This window comes from Oryctolagus cuniculus, chromosome 3, assembly GCF_051225735.1.
Source record: "Oryctolagus cuniculus isolate XC-2025 breed Fujian yellow rabbit chromosome 3, ASM5122573v1, whole genome shotgun sequence".
Classification (NCBI taxonomy): Eukaryota; Metazoa; Chordata; class Mammalia; order Lagomorpha; family Leporidae; genus Oryctolagus; species Oryctolagus cuniculus.
The window spans coordinates 66074129-66094171 of record NC_142869.1 but is presented as its reverse complement, the minus strand read 5'-3'; the positions used below and the strand labels follow the sequence as shown (position 1 = coordinate 66094171).

General features: G+C 45.0%; 1 protein-coding gene across 10 annotated transcripts in view; it reads right to left on the bottom strand.

Moving 5' to 3' along the window:
• The window catches only part of CHN1 (chimerin 1), a 260367-nt gene extending 243255 nt beyond the window's left edge, over positions 1 to 17112 (bottom strand). The window contains exons 1-3 of one of the 10 annotated variants that reach the window (XM_070070668.2): positions 16226 to 16414; positions 15907 to 16092; positions 5153 to 5265 (exon numbers count right to left, since the gene is read on the bottom strand). Coding sequence is in view for 4 of the 10 variants with exons in the window: in XM_089328123.1 (XP_089184249.1) it covers positions 15907 to 16092; positions 16663 to 16963 (487 nt within the window). In the remaining 6 variants the exon portion in view is untranslated. Of the gene's footprint in view, positions 1 to 5152; positions 5266 to 15906; positions 16195 to 16225; positions 16423 to 16662 lie in introns of those variants that run through there. The other 9 variants (XM_089328123.1, XM_089328122.1, XM_089328121.1 and 6 more) reach the window with 9 other exon arrangements.
• Between the last annotated feature and the right edge of the window lie 2931 nt (positions 17113 to 20043).

The following is a 20043-nucleotide window of genomic DNA, read 5'->3' as shown; positions in this document are numbered from 1 at the left end:
TTGACATGCAACAATACTGCAGGAATGTATGCATTTCTTCCTTTAAAGGCTGGAAGTACATTATTAGGCAACAAAAATAGTATGAGAGATTCTGAGATGTTAACTACTGCTAACTTGGGAAAAGCCTTTTAAAGTAATACAAAAATTGAAAAAAATGCTTTTATTTCTACCCTAGAAATTATTAAACTATAGAAGTATCATGGTTTAAGAGCTATTCATTCAAAAAATACTCCTTGAGCAATTACTATGTATAAAGCACTTTGGTAAGTTTAAGCACTGTAAAAAAAAAAAAAACAAACAAACAAAAAACACAGAACTGAGTAAATTAATCTTACCATAGAGAAATCGTCAGGCTAGAAAAGATACGACAGAGATACATAACTATTATGAAAGGGATGGAGATTTATAGGTAAAATGATAAAGAATTTGGAAGATGAAAGGATTCCTTTTGATGTGTTCATGTGTGTGGTGGAGGAGGATTGCGGTACTTTGAGGAAAGGAAACGCAATAGAAATGGAAATACAGAGAGAAGAGTTCCAATGAAAGTCACTGCAAAGACCATCTGCATTAGTTAGCAGCCGGGCACTGGAAACAAGGAAGGTGAGGAGCAAAGAAGGAACACCAAGGGTGGGGAGCAGCTGCAACATGCAGAGTCTGAAGCACCTGCAGGAAGTCCTGGTGGAGATCTGTGGCCTATGAAGGACAGAGACAGAGACCACACATCCACACTCTAGAAGCCCAAGTACTTCCAAGGGACAACAGCCAGCCAGTTCTTGGAAAGCACCCACATTTACAGGAGGAAACTGAGGAATAGGGAAAAGGGAGAAAAGGAGTAGCACTGGACAGGTATTGAAAAACAAGAGAAAACAGTATCAAGAAGGAAGAGATAACCAAAAATATTAAACAGCAAGCAAAACTCAAACATGAGTACTGAGAAAAAGCCACTGGATGTTGGCTGTTAACTGACAGAGCATAACCAGTCAAACAGAAGCACAACATGAGATGCTCTCCCTTGACCAAACTTTGTCCAGGCTCCTCCTAAGCCCTCTCTTCAACTAGGCTTTGACTGTGAACCTGATCCTCACCAGACCTGCAGAGCTCAGTTGTGGCCGAGCTGTCAAGTCAATTTAGAGAGAATCACTCCACCTTTGATATCTGATCACTTTTTTTTTTTTTTTTTTTTTTTTTTTTTTGATAAGCAGAGTGGACAGTGAGAGAGAAAAACAGAGAGAAAGGTCTTCCTTTTGCTGTTGGTTCACCCTCCAATGGCCGCTGCGGCTGGCACACCGCGCTGATCCGATGGCAGGAGCCACGTGCTTCTCCTGGTCGCCCATGGGGTGCAGGGCCCAAGCACTTGGGCCATCCTCCACTGCACTCCCTGGCCACAGCAGAGAGCTGGCCTGGAAGAGGGGCAACCGGGACAGAATCCGGCGCCCTGACCAGGACTAGAACCCGGTGTGCCGGCGCTGCAAGGCAGAGGATTAGCCTAGTGAGCCCCAGCGCCGGCCTCTGATCACTCTTGATAGCTAATCAAATCCATCCTGAATCCTTGATATTTGATATTACATCAGCTGAGCAAGAACTCCCCAGTACCTGTGACGTCTCCTCCTAGTAACTTTTCCTCCACCAAATCCCAAAATCTGCTGCCTGGTTATAAATTCCCACTTGTTTATTCAGACTTGAGCCCAATCCCTCCCCCTATTGCAATAGGTTCACATCTTCATAATCATCATCAAATTTTCCTTGCTGTTTTAGCAAGTAAGAGTTTTTGCTTTAATAGCTACTACTCTCTCTTTTCATTAGAAACAAATGACATTCACAAACATCTCATAACTTAGGATAGGACATTGCTCTGTGACTCTGCAGTTGGGAGGAATAGGAAGTAGGCTGAAGTAAAAAAAAAAAAAAAAAAAATAGGCTTGTAGAAAGCAACAGTGGAGTGCACAGACTGCTCTTTCCATAAACTGCAGGTAATGGGAGGACCATTAATAGCTAATGATGGCTCCTGAGACGGGACCAAAGTCAAGGGAAGGCTTTATCACATGGAATAGCAAAGTGTGGTCATAATGAAGGAAATGATCCAGGGAGAAGTATAAACATGATACAAGACAGAAAAACTCCGTCCCAAGTTTATTGGTTTCAATCTTTTTGCATTGTATCTTTTTGTAAAAAATTACCTCAAATTCTTTCTGGAAGAATGACAGGCATTAATAAATACCAAAATGAAAGTTTTCTTTTATCCACTTGAAGATGTATTTAAACTGTTTCTTATGTGTAGAATTTGTCTCCTCAAAACTCATGCAGCCAGCACCGCGGCTCAATAGGCTAATCCTCTGCCTGCGGCGCCAGCACACCGGGTTCTAGTCCCGGTCAGGGTGCTGGATTCTGTCCCAGTTGCCCCTCTTCCAGTCCAGCTCTCTGCTGTGGCCCAGGAAGGCAGTGGAGGATGGCCCAAGTCCTTGGGCCCTGCACCCCATGGGAGACCAGGAGAAACTCCTGGCTCCTGGCTTTGGATCAGCGCGGTGCACCAGCTGCAGTAGCCATTGGAGGGTGAACCAATGGTAAAGGAAGACCTTTCTCTCTGCTCTCTCTCTCTGTCCACTCTGCCTGTCAAAAAAAAAAAAAAAAAAAAAAAAAAAAAAAAAAAAACCACCTCATGCAGATATTTAAACTCTGATTTCTTACTGTTAATGGCTGATGGGTTGGGGTGGTGTCTGAGAGGTGGAGCCCATGGGAGGTCTTTGGGTTATTGGGGGTGTGCCCTCAGAGGGTAGTTCTTGTAAGAAGTTTGATTATTTGAGGCCGGCGCCGTGGCTCACTAGGCTAATCCTCCGCCTTGTGGCGCCAGCACACCGGGTTCTAGTCCTGGTCAGGGCGCTGGATTCTGTCCCAGTTGCCCCTCTTCCAAGCCAGCTCTCTGCTGTGGCCAGGGAGTGCAGTGGAGGATGGCCCAAGTGCTTGAGCCCTGCACCCGCATGGGAGACCAGGAGAAGTACCTGGCTCCTGCCATCGGATCAGCGCGGTGCACCGGCCGCAGTGCGCCGGCCGCGGCGGCCTTTGGAGGGTGAACCAATGGCAAAGGAAGACCTTTCTCTCTGTCTGTCTCTTTCACTGTCCACTCTGCCTGTCAAAAAAAAAAAAAGGAAGAAGAAGAAGTTTGATTATTTGAGCTCCAGTTCTGCTCAGGCTATCTCCTCCTTCTTGCCCAACCATGTAAACCTGCCTCTGCACCTGCCATGACTGTTCTCCAACAGCCACCTGACTGTGGGGCTACTGATCCTACAAATGCCAACTGTAAGCTGAAAGAAAACTTTTTCTTTCCCTAAGAATCTCCTCTTAGGTATTTTAGCTAAAGATAACAAAAAGCAAACTAATATATACACTATTGTTATATGAGTATCTGTTCTTCTAATAAGTATGAAAATTAGCAAGAATGTCCATGTAGCACACAAATTATCATGAAAAAGTATACTGTTTTCATTTTCAGGCCTCTAAAAGGTTAAGTTAGCCATTTTCAAACTAAATTGCCATTCAATTTGATTATGTTCCCTACTGGGAAGGTAAAATATGAACAAACCAAGCTAATTTATGTACGATTCCTTTCTACTATTGAAATGAAATGAACAATAGTTTAATGAACTGGAATTTGTTATCTAATTATGCCAAATAATTTAGAAACATCTGCTAGTGGCAAGTAATAGTACAGTCAAACCTGAAAAAATCTGCTCCCAGTGAGAGTCCTGTTTTATTCAAGCCATTGTGAACTTGCATTTGGGAATTCCATGTTAAGAGTGTGAAACAAAGGATGACAGAATGACACAATCACTGATTTTTTAAAAAATGAGAAAAATGATGAAAGGAAAATAAAAAGTGTGTATCATATAGATTTAGATCTCATAATTAATGCCTTAAGAAATACAGCAGACTCTAACATCCAACATTCCTCTGAATACCTGCTGAGTGGCTGGTATGCATGAGACACTGTGGCAGCTGTAAAGGATACAGAGAAGAAACCAACAGTTTTTCCATTAGAGAACTTCACCTAAGGGGGAGGCAGGAGGATATAAGCTACCCATTAAATTATCACCACATGACAAGTGCTAGGGCAGAGATGTGTCAAGGGCACTATGGATACAGAAAAAGGATAACCCAAAAAGGAAGGCTACAAAGAAGAGGCGACTATGCAAGTTGTTTTGCAGGGTGTGTAGTCAAATAAGGGCAAAGAAAGGCTAGGTTTTCCGAGTGAATTCTTTCTGGGAACGCTAGTTTAGTATGGCTGAAGCACAGCCTCAGAGGTGGATACGAGAGATGAGAGCCAGGTTGACAGGGGTTCTATCTTGAAAGTCTTACATGCATTCTAGGGAATTTGGGTTTAATGGTAACTGGGAACTACTAGAGGATTTTAAGCATGGAAGTGAATTGTTAAACTAAATAATTTATTTAATTTTTTTTAATTTTATTTGAAAGCCAGAGAGAGAGAGAGAGATGGAAGGGATAAGAGCTGGAAGGAGGGGAGAATGAGTGTGAGTGTGTGAGAGTGAGTGAGAAAGAGACAGAGACAGAGAGGGATCCCATCTGCTGATTCAATCCCCAAATGCCTATACTACTTGGGGCCAGGCCAAAGCCAGGAGACAGAAACAATCTAGATTTACCACGTGGGTGGCAGGGGACCTATCAATTTGAGCCATCACCTGCCACCTCCCAAAATCTGCATTAACAGAAAGCTGGAATTGGGAGTAGAACTGGGACCCAAATCCAGGCACTCTGATATGGAAAATGGGATCCCAAGCAGCATCTTTATTGCTATACCAAATACCCACCCCAAACTAACCAATTTCTAAGAGATAAATTTAAGTTTTTAATTCTAGACACTAATGTAACAAGTAAGAATAACATAACAAAGGAGGAAAAAAGATCAATGAAAGCAAATCTTTAAATTGATTCAAGGTTATTTACTGGTTATAAAATAGAGTGATCATGTGTTACAGACATAGTTATGTTTATTCTTCTTTCATTTAGTCACTCAACAAACTTGGTGGAGCACCTATCGTGTACCATCCATTAAGCTTACATTCCATGACAGATTTTCATGTCATGAGGGCAAAGGCTCATAATATTCTGGATTATCTCCCAAAGGAGATAGGATAATCACCTGTTTTCACATGTTCTGAGTGCAATGGGAAGTATCACCGTTGCCAGCACTATCACAGAAGTCTATCTGATCTTCACTCTAAGTCCCCTGAACCAGCTCTCCAACAGAACATTCTGAAAGTCAACAATGGCACACACATAAGCAGACATATTGCAGAACCACTTTTTTTAATATTTAATTATTTAAAACGCAGAGAAAGAGAGACCCATGTGGGAGACTTGGAAGAAGTTCCTGGCTCCTAGCTTCAGTCTGGCCCAGTCCTGGCTGTTGTAGCCATTTGGGCAGTGAACCAGCAGATGAAAGATAAATCTCTCTCTCTGCCTCTGCCTCTCTATAACTCTTTCAGATAAATAAATCTTTGGGGAAAAAAAAAAAAAAGAGAGAGAGAAAACTCCACTGGTATCTTGGATCTTTATTAATATCTATAATCACATTAATACTGGTGACAATATTAGCTACTACATATCTTCAATCACTGTGCTAAGAACCTTACATACAAATCTCATTTATTTCTGCCCAAATGGAAGAAGGGAATTCATAGCCCTGTTTACATATGAGGAAACTGAGACTAAAATACATAGCTGACACTTAGCAGAGAAAGGATTAAATATTGTTCTTACTTCATAATCCAAGCCCCTTCCACTGTGCTACATGACACAGAAGTACCTGAGTAAAATCTAAAGATCTTCCTGCAGTTCACAGGGCCTTAGATAACCCATGGCCCAATTCTCCTCTCTCCCTCAGCTACCTCTCTGTCCTCATCTACCGTGTTCTCTTGCCTGCTCTACCACAGCCACATTAGCTCCTCTTTCTGCTCCTGGAATCACCCAGCATGTCCTGCCTCAAAGCCTGCCACCTTAAGGCAATTCCTCCATTTCCTGTAACTCATTCCTCACTTCCTTCAAGTCTGCTCAAAACTAACCTTATCTAGGGACTTTCCCTGAGTTTTCTGACATAAGTAGCCCCATACCCCACTCCCTGCATAGCACTTGTCACCTGGCATGTATTGAAGGTACTTCAAAAAAAGTTCATAAAATGCGGAATTAAAAGATAAGTATGAGCATTTGGAATGTGTCATATTCGCTCATACGCCACACTGGAGTGTCTGGGTTTAATTCCTAGCTCTGGCTCCTGACTCCAGCTTCCTGTTGATACAGACCCTAGAAGGCAGCAGGTGATGGCTCAAGTAGTTTAGTCCATGACACCCATAGGAAGACCTGGATTGGGTTCCTGGTTCCTACTTTTGGCCTGGTCCAGCCCTGGCTATTGCAGATATCTGAAGACTAAACCAGTAAGTTTTCAATACATTTTTTAAGAAAAAAGTTAAGTCTATTTTGGCACACACACAAAAAATGAAATCTGTGTATACAAAAAATCTTCAAGAAGTTCATGAGGAGACGGAACTGTGCCGTTATAGGTAAAGCCACTGCTTGCAGTGCTGGGATCTCAGAGAGGTGCTGGTTCATGTCCTGGCTGCTCCACTTCCAATCCAACTCCCTGTTAACGGCCTGGGAAAAGCAGCAGCAGATGGTCCAAATCCTTGGGTCCCTGTACCCATGTGGGAGACCTGGAAGAATCTCCTGGCTCCTGGCTTCAGCCTGGCTCAGCTCTAGCAGTTGTAGCCACTTGGGGAGTAAACCAGCAGATGGAAGATCTCTTGTCTTTCTCTACCTCTCTCCGTAACTCTTTCAAATAAATAAATCTTTAACAAATAAAAGTTCAGAAAATAACATTATGATAAAACTCTATGCACAGGCCGGCGCCGTGGCTCACTAGGCTAATCCTCCGCCTCGCGGCGCCAGCAAACTGGGTCCTAGTCCCAGTCGGAGCACCGGATTCTGTCCCGGTTGCCCCTCTTCCAGGCCAGCTCTCTGCTATGGCCAGGGAGTGCAGTGGAGGATGGCCCAAGTGCTTGGGCCCTGCACCCCATGGGAGACCAGGAGATCAGTGCGGTGCGCCACAGCGCGCCAGCCGCGGCGGCCATTGGGGGTGAACCAACGGCAAAAGGAAGAGCTTTCTCTCTGTCTCTCTCTCACTGTCCACTCTGCCTGTCAAAAAAAAAAAAAAAAAAAAAAAAAAAAAAAAAAAACCACAACTCTATGCACAGATTTCAAAGCTGCTTATACCTAAGCAATCTTTTAATTCCCTTTTTCCACAAACTTTTTTTCTTTTTTTAAATATTTATTTATTTGAAAGATGGAGTTACAGAGAGAGGTAGAGACTGAAAGAAAAAGGAGATCTTCCATCCACTGGTTCACTCCCGAAAAGGCCACAATGGCTGGAGCTGAGACGACCTGGAGCCAGGAGCCAGGAGCTGCTTAGCCTAGTAACGCCACAGCACCAGCCCCTTTCAGACACTTTTTTAAGCATCCTTGTTCAGCTTTTTTAATTGTCCATCTCCCTACACTGCAAACATAAATATCTTGAAGACAAGAACTAATACCTGACACATATTAGGCACTCAATACTCATCGGGGTGGCCAGTTGGCATGGCCACTAAGACTCCTCTTAGGATGGCGACATCCCATATCAGAGGACCTAGGTTTGAGTCCTGGCTCTACTCCTGATTCCAGCTTCCTGCTGATGCACACCCTTGGAGGCAGCAGGCAATGGCTCAAGTTCTTGAGTCCCTGTCACCCCCATGGGTCACCTGGATAGAGTTCCTGACTCTTGATTTTCACCTGGCCCAGGCTTGTAGCCTTGGCTATGGAAGATCTCTGTCTCTCTGCCTTTCAAGTAAGTGAAAATGAATGCTTTTCTTAAAAAACAGATGAGTAAACAAATCCCAAAGTAGGAAAACACACTCCAAGCACCTCAGCTGCTACTTGGTGACAGTACTGTGTTTTTATTTATTTATTGAAAGGCAGAGCAACAACAGAAGGGAAGACAAATCTATCCACTGGTTCACTCTTCAAATGGATGCAACAGGCAGGTGCCAGGAACTCCATCCTGGTCCCCCACATGGGTGTCAGGGGCCTAAGCACTTGGGCCATCTTCTGTTGCTTTTCCAGGCACATTGACAGACAGCTGGATCAGAAGCAGAGAAGTCAGGACTCAACTGGTGCTCCAATATGGGATGCTGGCACCACCAGTGGCAGCTAAACCTGCTGTGCCACAATGCCACCCCTAACATGTGCTTTTTATTGCTGTTTTGCATTTTACATCACCTCTATAAGCTCTTCTCAGTTATATCCCACCCACTAAACAAAACATCTGCTACTTTCTTTCATGCGGTAACTCCCCATCAAAATGTGGGCCTTTGGGGCCGGCACTGTGGCATAGCAGGTAAAGTCGCTGCCTGCAGTGCTAACATCCCATGTGGGTGCTGGTTCGAGTGCCAGCTGCTCTACTTCTGATCCAGCTCCCTGCTATGGCCTGAGAAAGCAGTAGAAGATAGCCCAAGTCCTTGGGCCCCTACACCCACGTAGAAGACCTAGAAGAAGGTCCTGGCTCCTGGCTTTGGATCAGTGCAGCTCCGGCCGTTGCGGCCATCTGGGGAGTGAGTCAGTGGATGGAAGACCTCTCTCTCTATCTCTACCTCTCTCTGTAACTCTATCTTTCAAATAAATAAAATAAATCTTAAAAAAAAAAAAAAGGAAAGTTACTTTCTTAACTGTTCTTCAAAGATTAAAGAACAAAATTAAAATTTGATAGGTAAAAATGTTCCCACCTGTTTCGAACCAATGCTTCAAAATTAGAAATTAGCACTTCCTTGGACAGAGCTAATGCCAACAACTGAGTGCTGTGTGGACAAAGGGAAGATGGTTACCAGGCCCGGGACCAGCTCCTTGTTATGGCATCAGGCCACCGCACTGTTTCTAGCAGCTGCACCGGAAGTTGTTCCTTTCTCTTTTCATTCCAACTTTTTATCTTTCAGTTTCACTGGACTACATATATTCCATAGCATAAAGCAAACAGAAAAAGAATGTAATATAAGAAACATCTCTATCTGAATGGACTTTTGTGACCACAAGCCTGGGCATTCGGCTTGGTGGTTAAAATGTCGTCTCAGAGATCTCTATCCTACATCAGAGCACCTAGTTTCTTCCTACCTTTTTTTTTTTTTAAGGACAGTAAAACTATATTAAGTGGGCCGGCGCCGCAGTTCATTAGGCTAATCATCCGCCTGTGGCGCTGGCACCCTAGGTTCTAGTCCCAGTCGGGGCGCCGGATTCTGTCCCGGTTGCTCCTCTTCCAGTCCAGCTCTCTGCTGTGGCCCGGGAAGGCAGTGGAGGACAGCCCAAGTGCTTGGGCCCTGCACCTGCGTGGGAGACCAGAAGGAGGTGCCTGGCTCCTGGCTTCAGATCGGCACAGTGCACCGGCTGTAGCAGTCATTTAGGGGTGAACCAACGGAAGGAAGACCTTTCTCTCTAACTCTGCCTGCCAAAAAAAAAAAAAAAAAACAACCTAAAAACTATATTAAGTGGTAAAATTGAAGTTTATGCAAGTCATTTCTCTGTAAATGGTTGGTTGTCTGGTTGGTGTGGTTGTGGTTGGTTATCTGGTTGGACAACCAGGTTTAAGGACTTGCTTTGAATTGGATTTGCACAGGAAGTTCAGTTTAAAATTGCAGAGAAATAAAAATACAGTTTCTTGGGCTTTTTTTTTTTTTTTTTTTTTACTTATTTGAAAGAGTTACACAGAGAGAAGAGAGGCACAGAGAGAGAGAGAGAGAGGTCTTCCATCCACTGGTTCACTCCTCAGATGGCTGCAACAGCCAGAGCTGCACCGATCTGAAGCCAGGAGCCAGGAGCTTCTTCTGGGTCTCCTTTGCGGGTGCAGGGGCCCAAGGACCTGAGCCATCTTCCACTGTTATCCCAGGCCATAGCAGAGAGCTGGATTGGAATTGGAGCAGCTGGGCCTCAAACCGGTGCCCATATGGGATGCCAGCGCTTCAGGCCAGGGCGTTAACCTGCTGAGCCACAGCACCAGCCCCTAAAAATACAGTTTCTTAAAAGTATTACTGTTGATACATCATATAAAATTTAGAAAATATCAATTAGCTATATCAAGACATTATTGTTGCAGGAGGCCTTTGAGAAAAGCTACATCCTCCCAGCAACACTCCTGTTATTGACTATTCAAAATGACAGTAAATGGTTAATTCCTAGATTAAATGAGTCTAATAAACTTAATTTACTGAACTACTATGATACATGAAAGCAGAACCCAGCAGCATTTTCACTTGTCACTGCTATAGCCTAAAAGATATATTCTCAATAGGATGGTTTTAGGGAGTCTTTAAGCATGAAGCAGACATACAGAGGTCTTCAAGAAGTAAATGGAAAAGATATACTATGAAAAAACTACTCAGATTTTTGAAATCTTTTTTGAAAAGTTCAGCAATTTACCTTTTAATTCTATTTTTTCCATGAACTTTTTTAGTCTATACAGTCCACAAATATATATCATATCATATATCTCTGGCATTAAATCTTAGAACAATGAGGAGGAAAAATGTCTAGAAGTTTTTGGGAGGGTGACTTTTTTTAAAAAATATGAGACAAAACCCATCTTAAATAAACTGAGGGGCAGGTGTTTGACCCAGCAGTTAAGAGGACAGCTGGGAGCCTGCAGCCCATACGAGAATGCTAGGGCTCAAGGCCCAGGTCAGCTCCTGACTCATTTCCTGCCAATACAGAACCTGGGAGGCAGCAGTGATGGCCCGTGGACTGGATTCCTGCCACCCAGGTGAAGAGCTGCAATAGGTCCCCAGCTCCCCATTCTGGCTCTAACTCTGGTTCTGGCCCCAGCCCTCCCTTTAGCCTAAGCCAGCATCTGTCTGAAATAAGTAACAAAAAAAAAATAATAATAAAACTCTTTTCTTGGCATGTCATACTTTTCAAGTTAGCACATCCACCATTATCTGTCTTCAAAATATAGGTTAATCATAGGATAGCTACCTACAGAGATAGATGTGACTCAAAAGACTGCATCACCAATGGGCCCAGCACTGTGGCGTAGAGGGTTAAAGCCCAACCCTGCAGTGCCGGCATCTGTTATGGGCACTGAGTCTCAGCTGCTCCATTTCTGATCCAGCTCCCTACTAATGCTCCTGGGAAAGCAGCAGAGAGATGGTCCAAGTCTTGAGCCCCTGCACTCACGTGAGAGACCCAGAAGAAGCTCCTGGCTTCAGAAAGGCTCAGCTTCGGGTGCTGCAGCCATTTGGAGAATGAACCACTGGATGGAAGGCCTCTTTATCTGTCTCCAGCTCTCTCTGTAACACTTTCAAATAAATAAAATAAAAACTTAAAAAAAAAAGATTGCATCACCAACATTCCTTTACATACTCTACACAAATGATTACTATCAGAGCTAGAAGAACTACCATTCTTTCATCTTGCTTCAGCACTGCCAGACAAATCTGAACGCTAAATACTAAGTTTTTAACAAAAAGAAAAGAACGTATATAGACAAGTATGTAACGATGGTCATCTTACAAACAGCTAAAGAACATTCTGAGAAAGGCAGATGGATTCTTACCACTGGGCCATCATCTCAGATTTAGACCAACTGAAGAATAAAAATGTCAACAGAGAATGTAGTCAAAGAGTTTCCTTTAAAACTAGTTTTTAGTCAAATAAAATAATGAAAAGCTTTCTGTGGCAGAATCTCTAAAGAAAAATAAGAAATTACAGTGAAATTCACTGCTAAGTATTAGAAATGATCTGGGGCAGGCGCTGTGCTGCAGCGGGTTAAGCTGTCACTTGCAATGCCAACATCCCATATCAGAGAGCTGGTTCAAAGACCAGCTGCTCGGCTTAATTCTAACACCTTGCTTAACGTGCCTGGGAAGGCAGAAGCAGCAGCCCAAGTATCTTGGTCCCTGACATCCATGTAAGAGATCAGGATGAGTTCCTGGCTCTTGGCTTTGGCCTAACCCAGCCCTAGCTATTGCAGCCATTTGGGGAGTGAATCAGGGGATGGATGGTATCTATCTCTTTCTCTCTCAATCTCTTTCATATACATAAATAAAATCTTAACAACAACAACAACAACAAATGATCTGTGGCAGTATAATGCTGACTAGATAGCAAGAGGAAAGAGAAAAAAAAGTGGGGTTTGGTCAATGCCAGAGCCAACTCTATACAAAGAGACAAGAGCATTACTCAAGATTTAGCCAGCTCAACTGGACTCTCAAGCTTTGGCCTGGGCTCTACACTACAGCCCCATTCAGCTGTATTTAATGACAGAAAATCATGCCATGGATGCTCTGGCAGACTGCTTATTCACCCAGCTCTGCCAGTTGGGGTTCTAGTGGTGTGGTCAGTCAGGATATTCTGTCATGTACATGGCTAAGAAGTCCTACACCAGGTGATCTGAGCCCTTTCTTTTACCCCAGGAATTAGTAGGGAACATGCACTCCTCTACAGGGGAAGTTCTAAAAAAGCCTATGTGGAATGAAGCCGGGAGTGAATTAAATGCATTTGCTGTAGATCTGGAAGAAGACAATGGACTGCCACTGGAATGAAAGCACTAAGAAGCCAGCAACCACCATGTCTCCCGCACACACTGCAAGAGAAGCTTGAAGAACAAATGAGCAAGGCAAGTGAGCAGAGTCTGAACTACACTGGAATAATTTTTGAGGTTGGCAATTTAAAAATGACTTATGTCATGGCTGACACTAAAATGTGGGTTCATTTGAAAATTAAAGAAAAATGGTTACAAATTCTTGAACATGTAAAGATACACATTTTCAACTCTAAAGAGAGATTACAAAACCCTGAAAGACAAAGATAGGGGTCTGGTTCTTCCATTCAAAGAAAACGAATGTGGATTAAAAATATCACTTTAGGGGCAGGTGTTTAGCCTAGTGGTTAAGAAGCCCATGGCCCACACTACTCTGACACACTAGATCCCCAGTTCCAGCTCCTGACCCAGCTTCCTGCCAACTCAGATCCTGGGAGGCAGCAGGTAGTTGTGTCCCTGGATTGAATTCCAGGATCCTCGCTTTGTCCTGACTCTCTCCTGGCTATTGGATTTCACTCTGTCTCTGTTTCTTGGCCTTCTAAATAAATGAAAATAAGTAAAAAAAAAAACTTAAAAACATTCATCAAATAGATGAGTGAATAATTCCTAAGATATAAAAACACATTTCAAGCCTCCAAGCAGCAGGTAATCCTCAAGCAGTCAAGTCCCCACCACCCACGTGAGAGACTTGGATCGTGTTCCCTCTCCCAACCCTGGCCTCAACTGTCCCAGGCATTCGGGGAATGAACCACAGGATGGGAGCTTTCTCTTTTTCTGTCTCTCAAATAAATAAATATTAAATTAATTAATTAAATAATTTTTAAAAATCACCTTGCCCCAGGTCTTGGAGTAAAGGAAACATTTTTAATGGTAGTTTCAGGTAACTAAATGGTCTACATTTAGGTAACTGAATGGTCTACAAGCATACTCTTACAAAAACAGCTGCTGCGATATCACTACTTACAAAGTAGCCTCTACACAAGTGTACTTTGCTTTGACCAAAATGAATTCCAAAAACTAAACTCTACATCCCCACAGTTAACTCTAAAGTTTTAAAGATTTTAATGAATTCCAGAGGGTGGGGATTGCTTCTTGTGCGTACTTTCTTGTAGATCTGTATTCCAAGGACTTTTCCTTATCTCCACCTCCACAGTTAAACATTCCTCAGTGAGAAATCCTTTTAAAAAGACAGTGTTGGCATCCCTTATAGATGCTAGTTCAAGTCCCGTCTGCTCCACTTCCGATCCAGCTCTCTGGATCTACTGGGAAAGCAGTAGAAGATGGGCCAAGTCTTTGGGCCCCTGCACCCACGTGGCAGACTCAGAAGCAGCTTTGGCTCCCAGCTTCAGATCGGCCCAGCTAAGCCATTGCAACCATTTGGAGAGTGAGCCAGCAGATGGAAGATCTCTCTCACTGTGTAACTCTGACTTGCAAATAAAAAAATAAATCTTTAAAAAAAAATAAGGACATTACTCACCAATTTTGTTTTATTCATCAGAAATGTCAGTACACTCAAAGAGGATGACTTATAAATATTACTGTGGAAAACAAATCTTAAAAATGCAAAATAGCACTTTAGGAAACAAAATTAATTTGGTCAGAAATAGTTTGAAAGAGAATTCTACTTCTGAAAATCTTATTATGAATATGTTAGCCATAGCAGCTTCCTCAAAGGAAATTATCAGGGACCAGCACTGCGGCTCACCGGGTTAAGTCTCCGCCTGCAGTGTCAGTATCCCATACTGGTGCCAGTTCAAGTCCCGGCTGCTCCTCTTCTGATCCAGCTCTCTGCTATGACCTGGGAAAGCAGTGGAGGATGGCCCAAGTCCTCGGGCCCCTGCACCAGCATGGGAAACCCAGAAGAGGCTCCTGGCTCAGCTCCAGCTGTTGCAGCCATCTGGGGAGTGAACTAGTGGATGGAAGACCTCTCTGTCTCTCCCTGTCTGTAACTCTACCTCTCAAATAAATAAATAAAATTTAAAAAAAAGAAATTATCAACTATGAATATCATGTAACTTTTGTACAAAAAAGATCACATTTAAGGAAAATGCTTCCACTAAATAATACAGATTACATACAATTTACTGGAAAACAACCAGGAGATTTTTATTATTTTTCAAGGAAGAAATTTGCTTTTAAGTACCTGTGGGGAACTGCTACCAAGTAAGAAATGTCACTTCTAATAAAGTATTTTGCATAGCAAACACAGCCCCAGACTGAAGTTTTGTCACAAAAGGGTCCTGTGAAAGACCCTTGGGAAAGAACTTCTCTGGTCTGACTTTAACTTCTAAAATAAGATGGTTAAATACAAGTAACTCTTTGGTTCCATTACCTTAATTCAACACCTTGAGGTACTTACATCCAAAAGCATTTTCAGGTATGTAACCACTCTAATGTGCTTGATTAATGAGGGAACTAACACCTAACGGGAAACCTGATACTGTATCTGTGCATATCAGCTCCTTATCAGTGGACTTTGCTTCTTTGCAAAGCAAATCCTCTGGACATCTACGTTTTCCCAGACTGAGTTTTCCTGAAGTGAGACAGGTACCTGTGGCCCACAAGCTGACGAGAAGAGCCCTTCCCAACCCACGGCCCTCGGCCCTCGCAGTCAGAGGGAAAACACCTGGAGCCAACCCCTGAAACAATGGTGTTGCAGCAATTACATCTCAAAAACCACACTCTCCTAATGAATTCCCAAAAAACATTCACCTCAGATTATGGTTTTCCGCAGGGGCCAACTTTCTTGGGTTTGCTCTCATTTGCTTGAGCAAATATTTTCCATTTTAACTAACATTAAGTTTTAAAATGTTCCCGTTCCAATGGAATATACCAAGTCCCACCACCCACCCAAAAAAAATCCCCCAACAATATCTAACAGGAAGCCACACAAGCCGTTTGTCAATTTCAGGGAGGGGGCGTCATATGTCGGGGATGCACAGACATCTTGACCAAAATAAATAAACTTTCCGGGACCTTTATTTACCAACTTGGGAAAGGCAGGCTCGGAAACAACCAGCTAAGTTCGCTCCCAAGTTGGCATCTTAGAAAACGGTCGTGCGTTTACGAAACACGCGGGAGCCCAGAGTCTGCCAGCCCAGAATTGGCCAGGGGAGCACACGCCCATCGGCCCTGCCTGGAGAGGAAACAATGGGAGAGGCGCAAGGGAGCGAGCCCGGCGCTCCAGGCGCCCCAACTCCGCCGCCCCAGCCCGCGCCCGCCCCCCGCCCCGAGCCCCGGGGCGCGGCCCACCTGCGGCGGCGCGGGGAGGGGGCTGCACTTACCAAACAGGGTCAGGGCCATTGTAAAGGCGCTCGCCGCCGCCCGCCAATCCACGCGCTGCTCCCAGGCGGGCCGGAGATCACCGCATCGGCCCGACGCACTCACACCTCGCACCGAGTGCGGTGCCTGAGGGGCGTGGCGGCGGAGCCGGCGCCCGGAGAGGCTGCAGGCCGGGACGCAGGGAGCCGCTGCAAGAAAAAGTTATTCACGCGTTATTGTCGCGCGCACCTGGGCCAGGGCAGCCCCGCTCGCCCTCGGCGAGCCGGCACTTGTCGCTGCCATCTGCCGACTACGCGGGAGCGTGCGCGCGGGCGGCGGTACCTGCGAGGCGGGGAGGCTTGGCCGCGGCGCAATGGCAGGCAGGGAGGCGGCGCCGCGCTGGCGGCGGCGGCGGCGGTGGCGGCGGCGTGGGGGAGCGCAGCAGCCTCGCAGAGCCCCCGGCGGGGCGCGCTCACTCCGCATCCCGCGGCCTCGCCGACGCCATCTTGCGATAGCGTCTCCCACGAGCGCGGCCGCTACGCCTCCTCCCGCCTCCCCCTCAGGGCGGCCGGGCCTGGTGCGTTCCCATGGCAACGGGCGCGCGCAGGGGCGCGGGGGCGCGCCCTCCTTCCCCCGGCGGCGCGGAACCTCCTGCGACCCGCTTTGGGCGGCCACCGGGAGCCGGCCTGGGGCGGGGCGATGTGTTTCAGCTGCAACCCCAGGCTCTCTATTGAATGGGATTTGCGGGGGCGTAGAGAGGAGAAAAACGGAGCTGTTACTCGAGAGCGGAAGAGCCGCAGAAGGATGCTGGGTGGATGCGAGCTCCCGGCGGGGTCGTGCGGGGACCGGGTTCGTCTGAGGATAAATTCCTGCTGCTGGCGCCTTCGGGGTTAACGGGCGAGCCGGGGACCTGAAGCTGCGGGACCCCGGGCGGAACAGAGGCACAGAACGGTGCCGTCTTTTGCTTTTGGACTCGGAGCCTCTGGGAGTAGTTCCCTTCAGATTGCCCTGTGTGAGGAAACAGGAGTCGCTCATAAAGCATCTGGGATTCCCTACACCCTCATTTTCTCTCCTTGCCATTGAACCTGTTTGAGCCTCCCTCAGGAAAACCCAGCGCTACTCACTGACGGGCGCTTCCCCTTTGCCAACAAAAGCTCGTTCCCCCTGAGCTTTTTGTGTGTGTCTGAGAATTGCTGGCCACGTCTGTCTGTCCGCACGGTTCCCCCCTCCACCCTGCCTCACCCTCAGTTAGCCAGGAGTCGTGTGACGTCAGCCCAAAAGGTGTTCTTGAAAAGCGTGGTTTTCGCTTACTGTCTTCAGAAAGTCAGGATTCTCCAGTTGCCGTGAAGAAATCCCTCCTCTGTTCTTTCTCTGCTCAGGGCACTGATACTATTTTGGGGTCTGAAATATGTAGGTTTTTCTCTTTGGTTGTCATTTCTGCCTACATCCATCTTTCATCTTTTAGTTCTCAGGTTCCCTGGTTGTATCATTTTCAACTAATTCTTTTAAGGGTATTGTACGAATATCTTCTCTTTGATGTACTTTAGGGATCAGATTATTAGAAAAAATGAGAATTCAGGCGGAACCACGGTTAATTCATCATCATTTCCCAGCAGACTCAAGCATCAGAAGAGAAGCCGGCTGGGAAGGAGGAGCCAAGCCTTTTGTTTCAAATCAGTTAACTCTAAAAGGAAGACACGTGAAAGTAATTCAATACAATGGGCAAATACTCAAGATGCGATATGCTTGCAAATTCCCCATATAAAATGGCTTTCCTTCAGCCACTCATCAGAACAAATCCTGAAATCCCCAGAATTTTTAATTTCTCATGAAAAAGGACTCTTGAACAGCCTTTTTGCCCATGAAAAAAATCACACACACACACACACACACACACACAGTTCGTAAAGGTAATTAAAGAATCCCAGGCAGCCTTTGTGGACAGATTTTATAACCGTGTGGAGATTGCTGCTGATCTGCTCAGCAAATAACCCCAAAGTAAAGACTCCATGTATTGTTTCAATCAGTGGGCTTCAACCTTTCGGGGGGGGCCCCTGCCTGCCCTTGAGACTCTAATGAAAACAGTAGCCCTCCTCCTAGAGAAGTGTATGTCTGTACACACACTTACCAGAAATGTTTCCCACAATTTCATAGGAAACCTGTCATAATTACAAAAGATACCCAAGACGGCTATTATAACCTCAGAAAGCTTTTGCTTTTATCATTTTTTTAAAATTCCCTTTCACGTAGAACCTTGGAATTTTCAAGCGGAAGGGACCAAATTCCCTCAAGGTACACATTTAAAGCAAAGGGCCCAGTGGTTAAAAGATTTCCTATTCAGTGGTGGATCCAGTAGGGCAATCTCAGGCTTCTGGTGTTCTCCCAGGCCACCTCCCCCACCCTCCATCTCCCACCAATTTAAAGCTTGCATGGTTTGAATTTAAAGAGAAAAATCTGTTTGGTATTAGAAGCACAGTATTTTGTCCTCAAGCCATTTTGTATGTTTAGGTCGTCTTAGCGTTTAGCAAGTTGCATTTGTCCCCAAAAGTCTTTATTCACATGCTCTTCTGCGGGAAACTATGTGTCCCATCAGGCTGAGAGCAAACGTGTTTTTCTCCTGTTTTTGTGAAGCTCTGTTTGAGAGGTATCAGAGCATCAGGGCTTCCTTGCTACAATTCAGCAGGCTGCTCATTTTTTCTGTCCGATGGGGCCATGTCCTGGGAGTGAGTCAGAGGGAATTAGTGCCCCTGAGCTCAGGCTCACTCTCCCATTGTACAGTGAGGCTTTGGTTTCCGGAGCAGCTTTCCATTCCCTCGATGTGGCCACACTGAGCTGATCCTAGTGACAAACCTGGCTTAGAGTCAGTTGGGGACCTTTCTCCCTTCCCTTCTTTTCCACACAGGTCCTAGGTACTCCCTAACCCAAAGGACACACACAGCCATGCTTAGGGAAGGAAGTATTTGGAACTTAGCAGTGTGAATGTTGCCATGTTTTCCTTTAAAACATCTACCTGTCCACAGGTGATTCCTTTTGATGGACTTACAAGTAGTCAGATGCTCCAACAAAATGACGTCTAGACGAAAAGAGTATTGTCTTGACAATAGTATTGGTTTTTAGAATATTGCATTATCCTACAGAATAGTGCTTCTGTACTCAGCTGGAAATAAAGCAATAACCTTCCAGCTACAGATTCAATGGAAGGAAGGGCGGTAACTACTTGGAGGTGATTATTATGGGTGGTGACTTCGGTTGTTTATAGAAAAAAGGGCAAAGCATGAATTCACTTTCCAAAGCATTCATTTTCATTGAGAGCTTTAATTTTGTGCTTCATACACAAGGGCTTTGAAGAGCCGGATTTGTTTGCTCTGTTACTAATTAGTTGTTCAGTTTTTAAACAAACCTGTCTCTCTTTCTGGGTCTTGTCTTCCTCATTTGGCAAATGAAAGGTTATCTCTAAAGTCCTTTTTAGGTTTACCTGTCATTCTGTGGTATTTTTAAATCATTACATTAGCTGTACTGTGGATAAAAGGGAAGACATTTTTGTTTTCATCTTAAATATATTTCAAATGCTATTGTATTTGAAGTTTGTAAATACCCAATGTAATAAACAAGTCATATCTTTTTTTTTTTTTTTTTTTTTTTGACAGGCAGAGTGGACAGTGGGAGAGAGAGACAGAGAGAAAGGTCTTCCTTTGCCGTTGGTTCACCCTCCAATGGCCGCCGCGGCCGGTGCGCTGCGGCTGGTGCACAGCGCTGATCCGATGGCAGGAGCCAGGAGCCAGGTGCTTTTCCTGGTCTCCCATGGGGTGCAGGGCCCAAGCACCTGGGCCATCCTCCACTGCACTCCCTGGCCACAGCAGAGGGCTGGCCTGGAAGAGGGGCAACCGGGACAGAATCCGGCGCCCTGACGGGGACTAGAACCCGGTGTGCCGGCGCCGCTAGGCGGAGGATTAGCCTAGTGAGCCGCGGCGCCGGCAATAAACAAGTCATATCTTATTAAAGCTACTTCATCTGCAGCATATTATACTAACAGTATCATACGTATGTATTATATAGAGAACAACCTTTTTCAGGTTTAATGGAGTTGAAATTAAAAGTATGCAGCGAATAATCTAGTTCAAATTTACTAAAACATTTTCTCATTTTTATTTGAGTTTTGT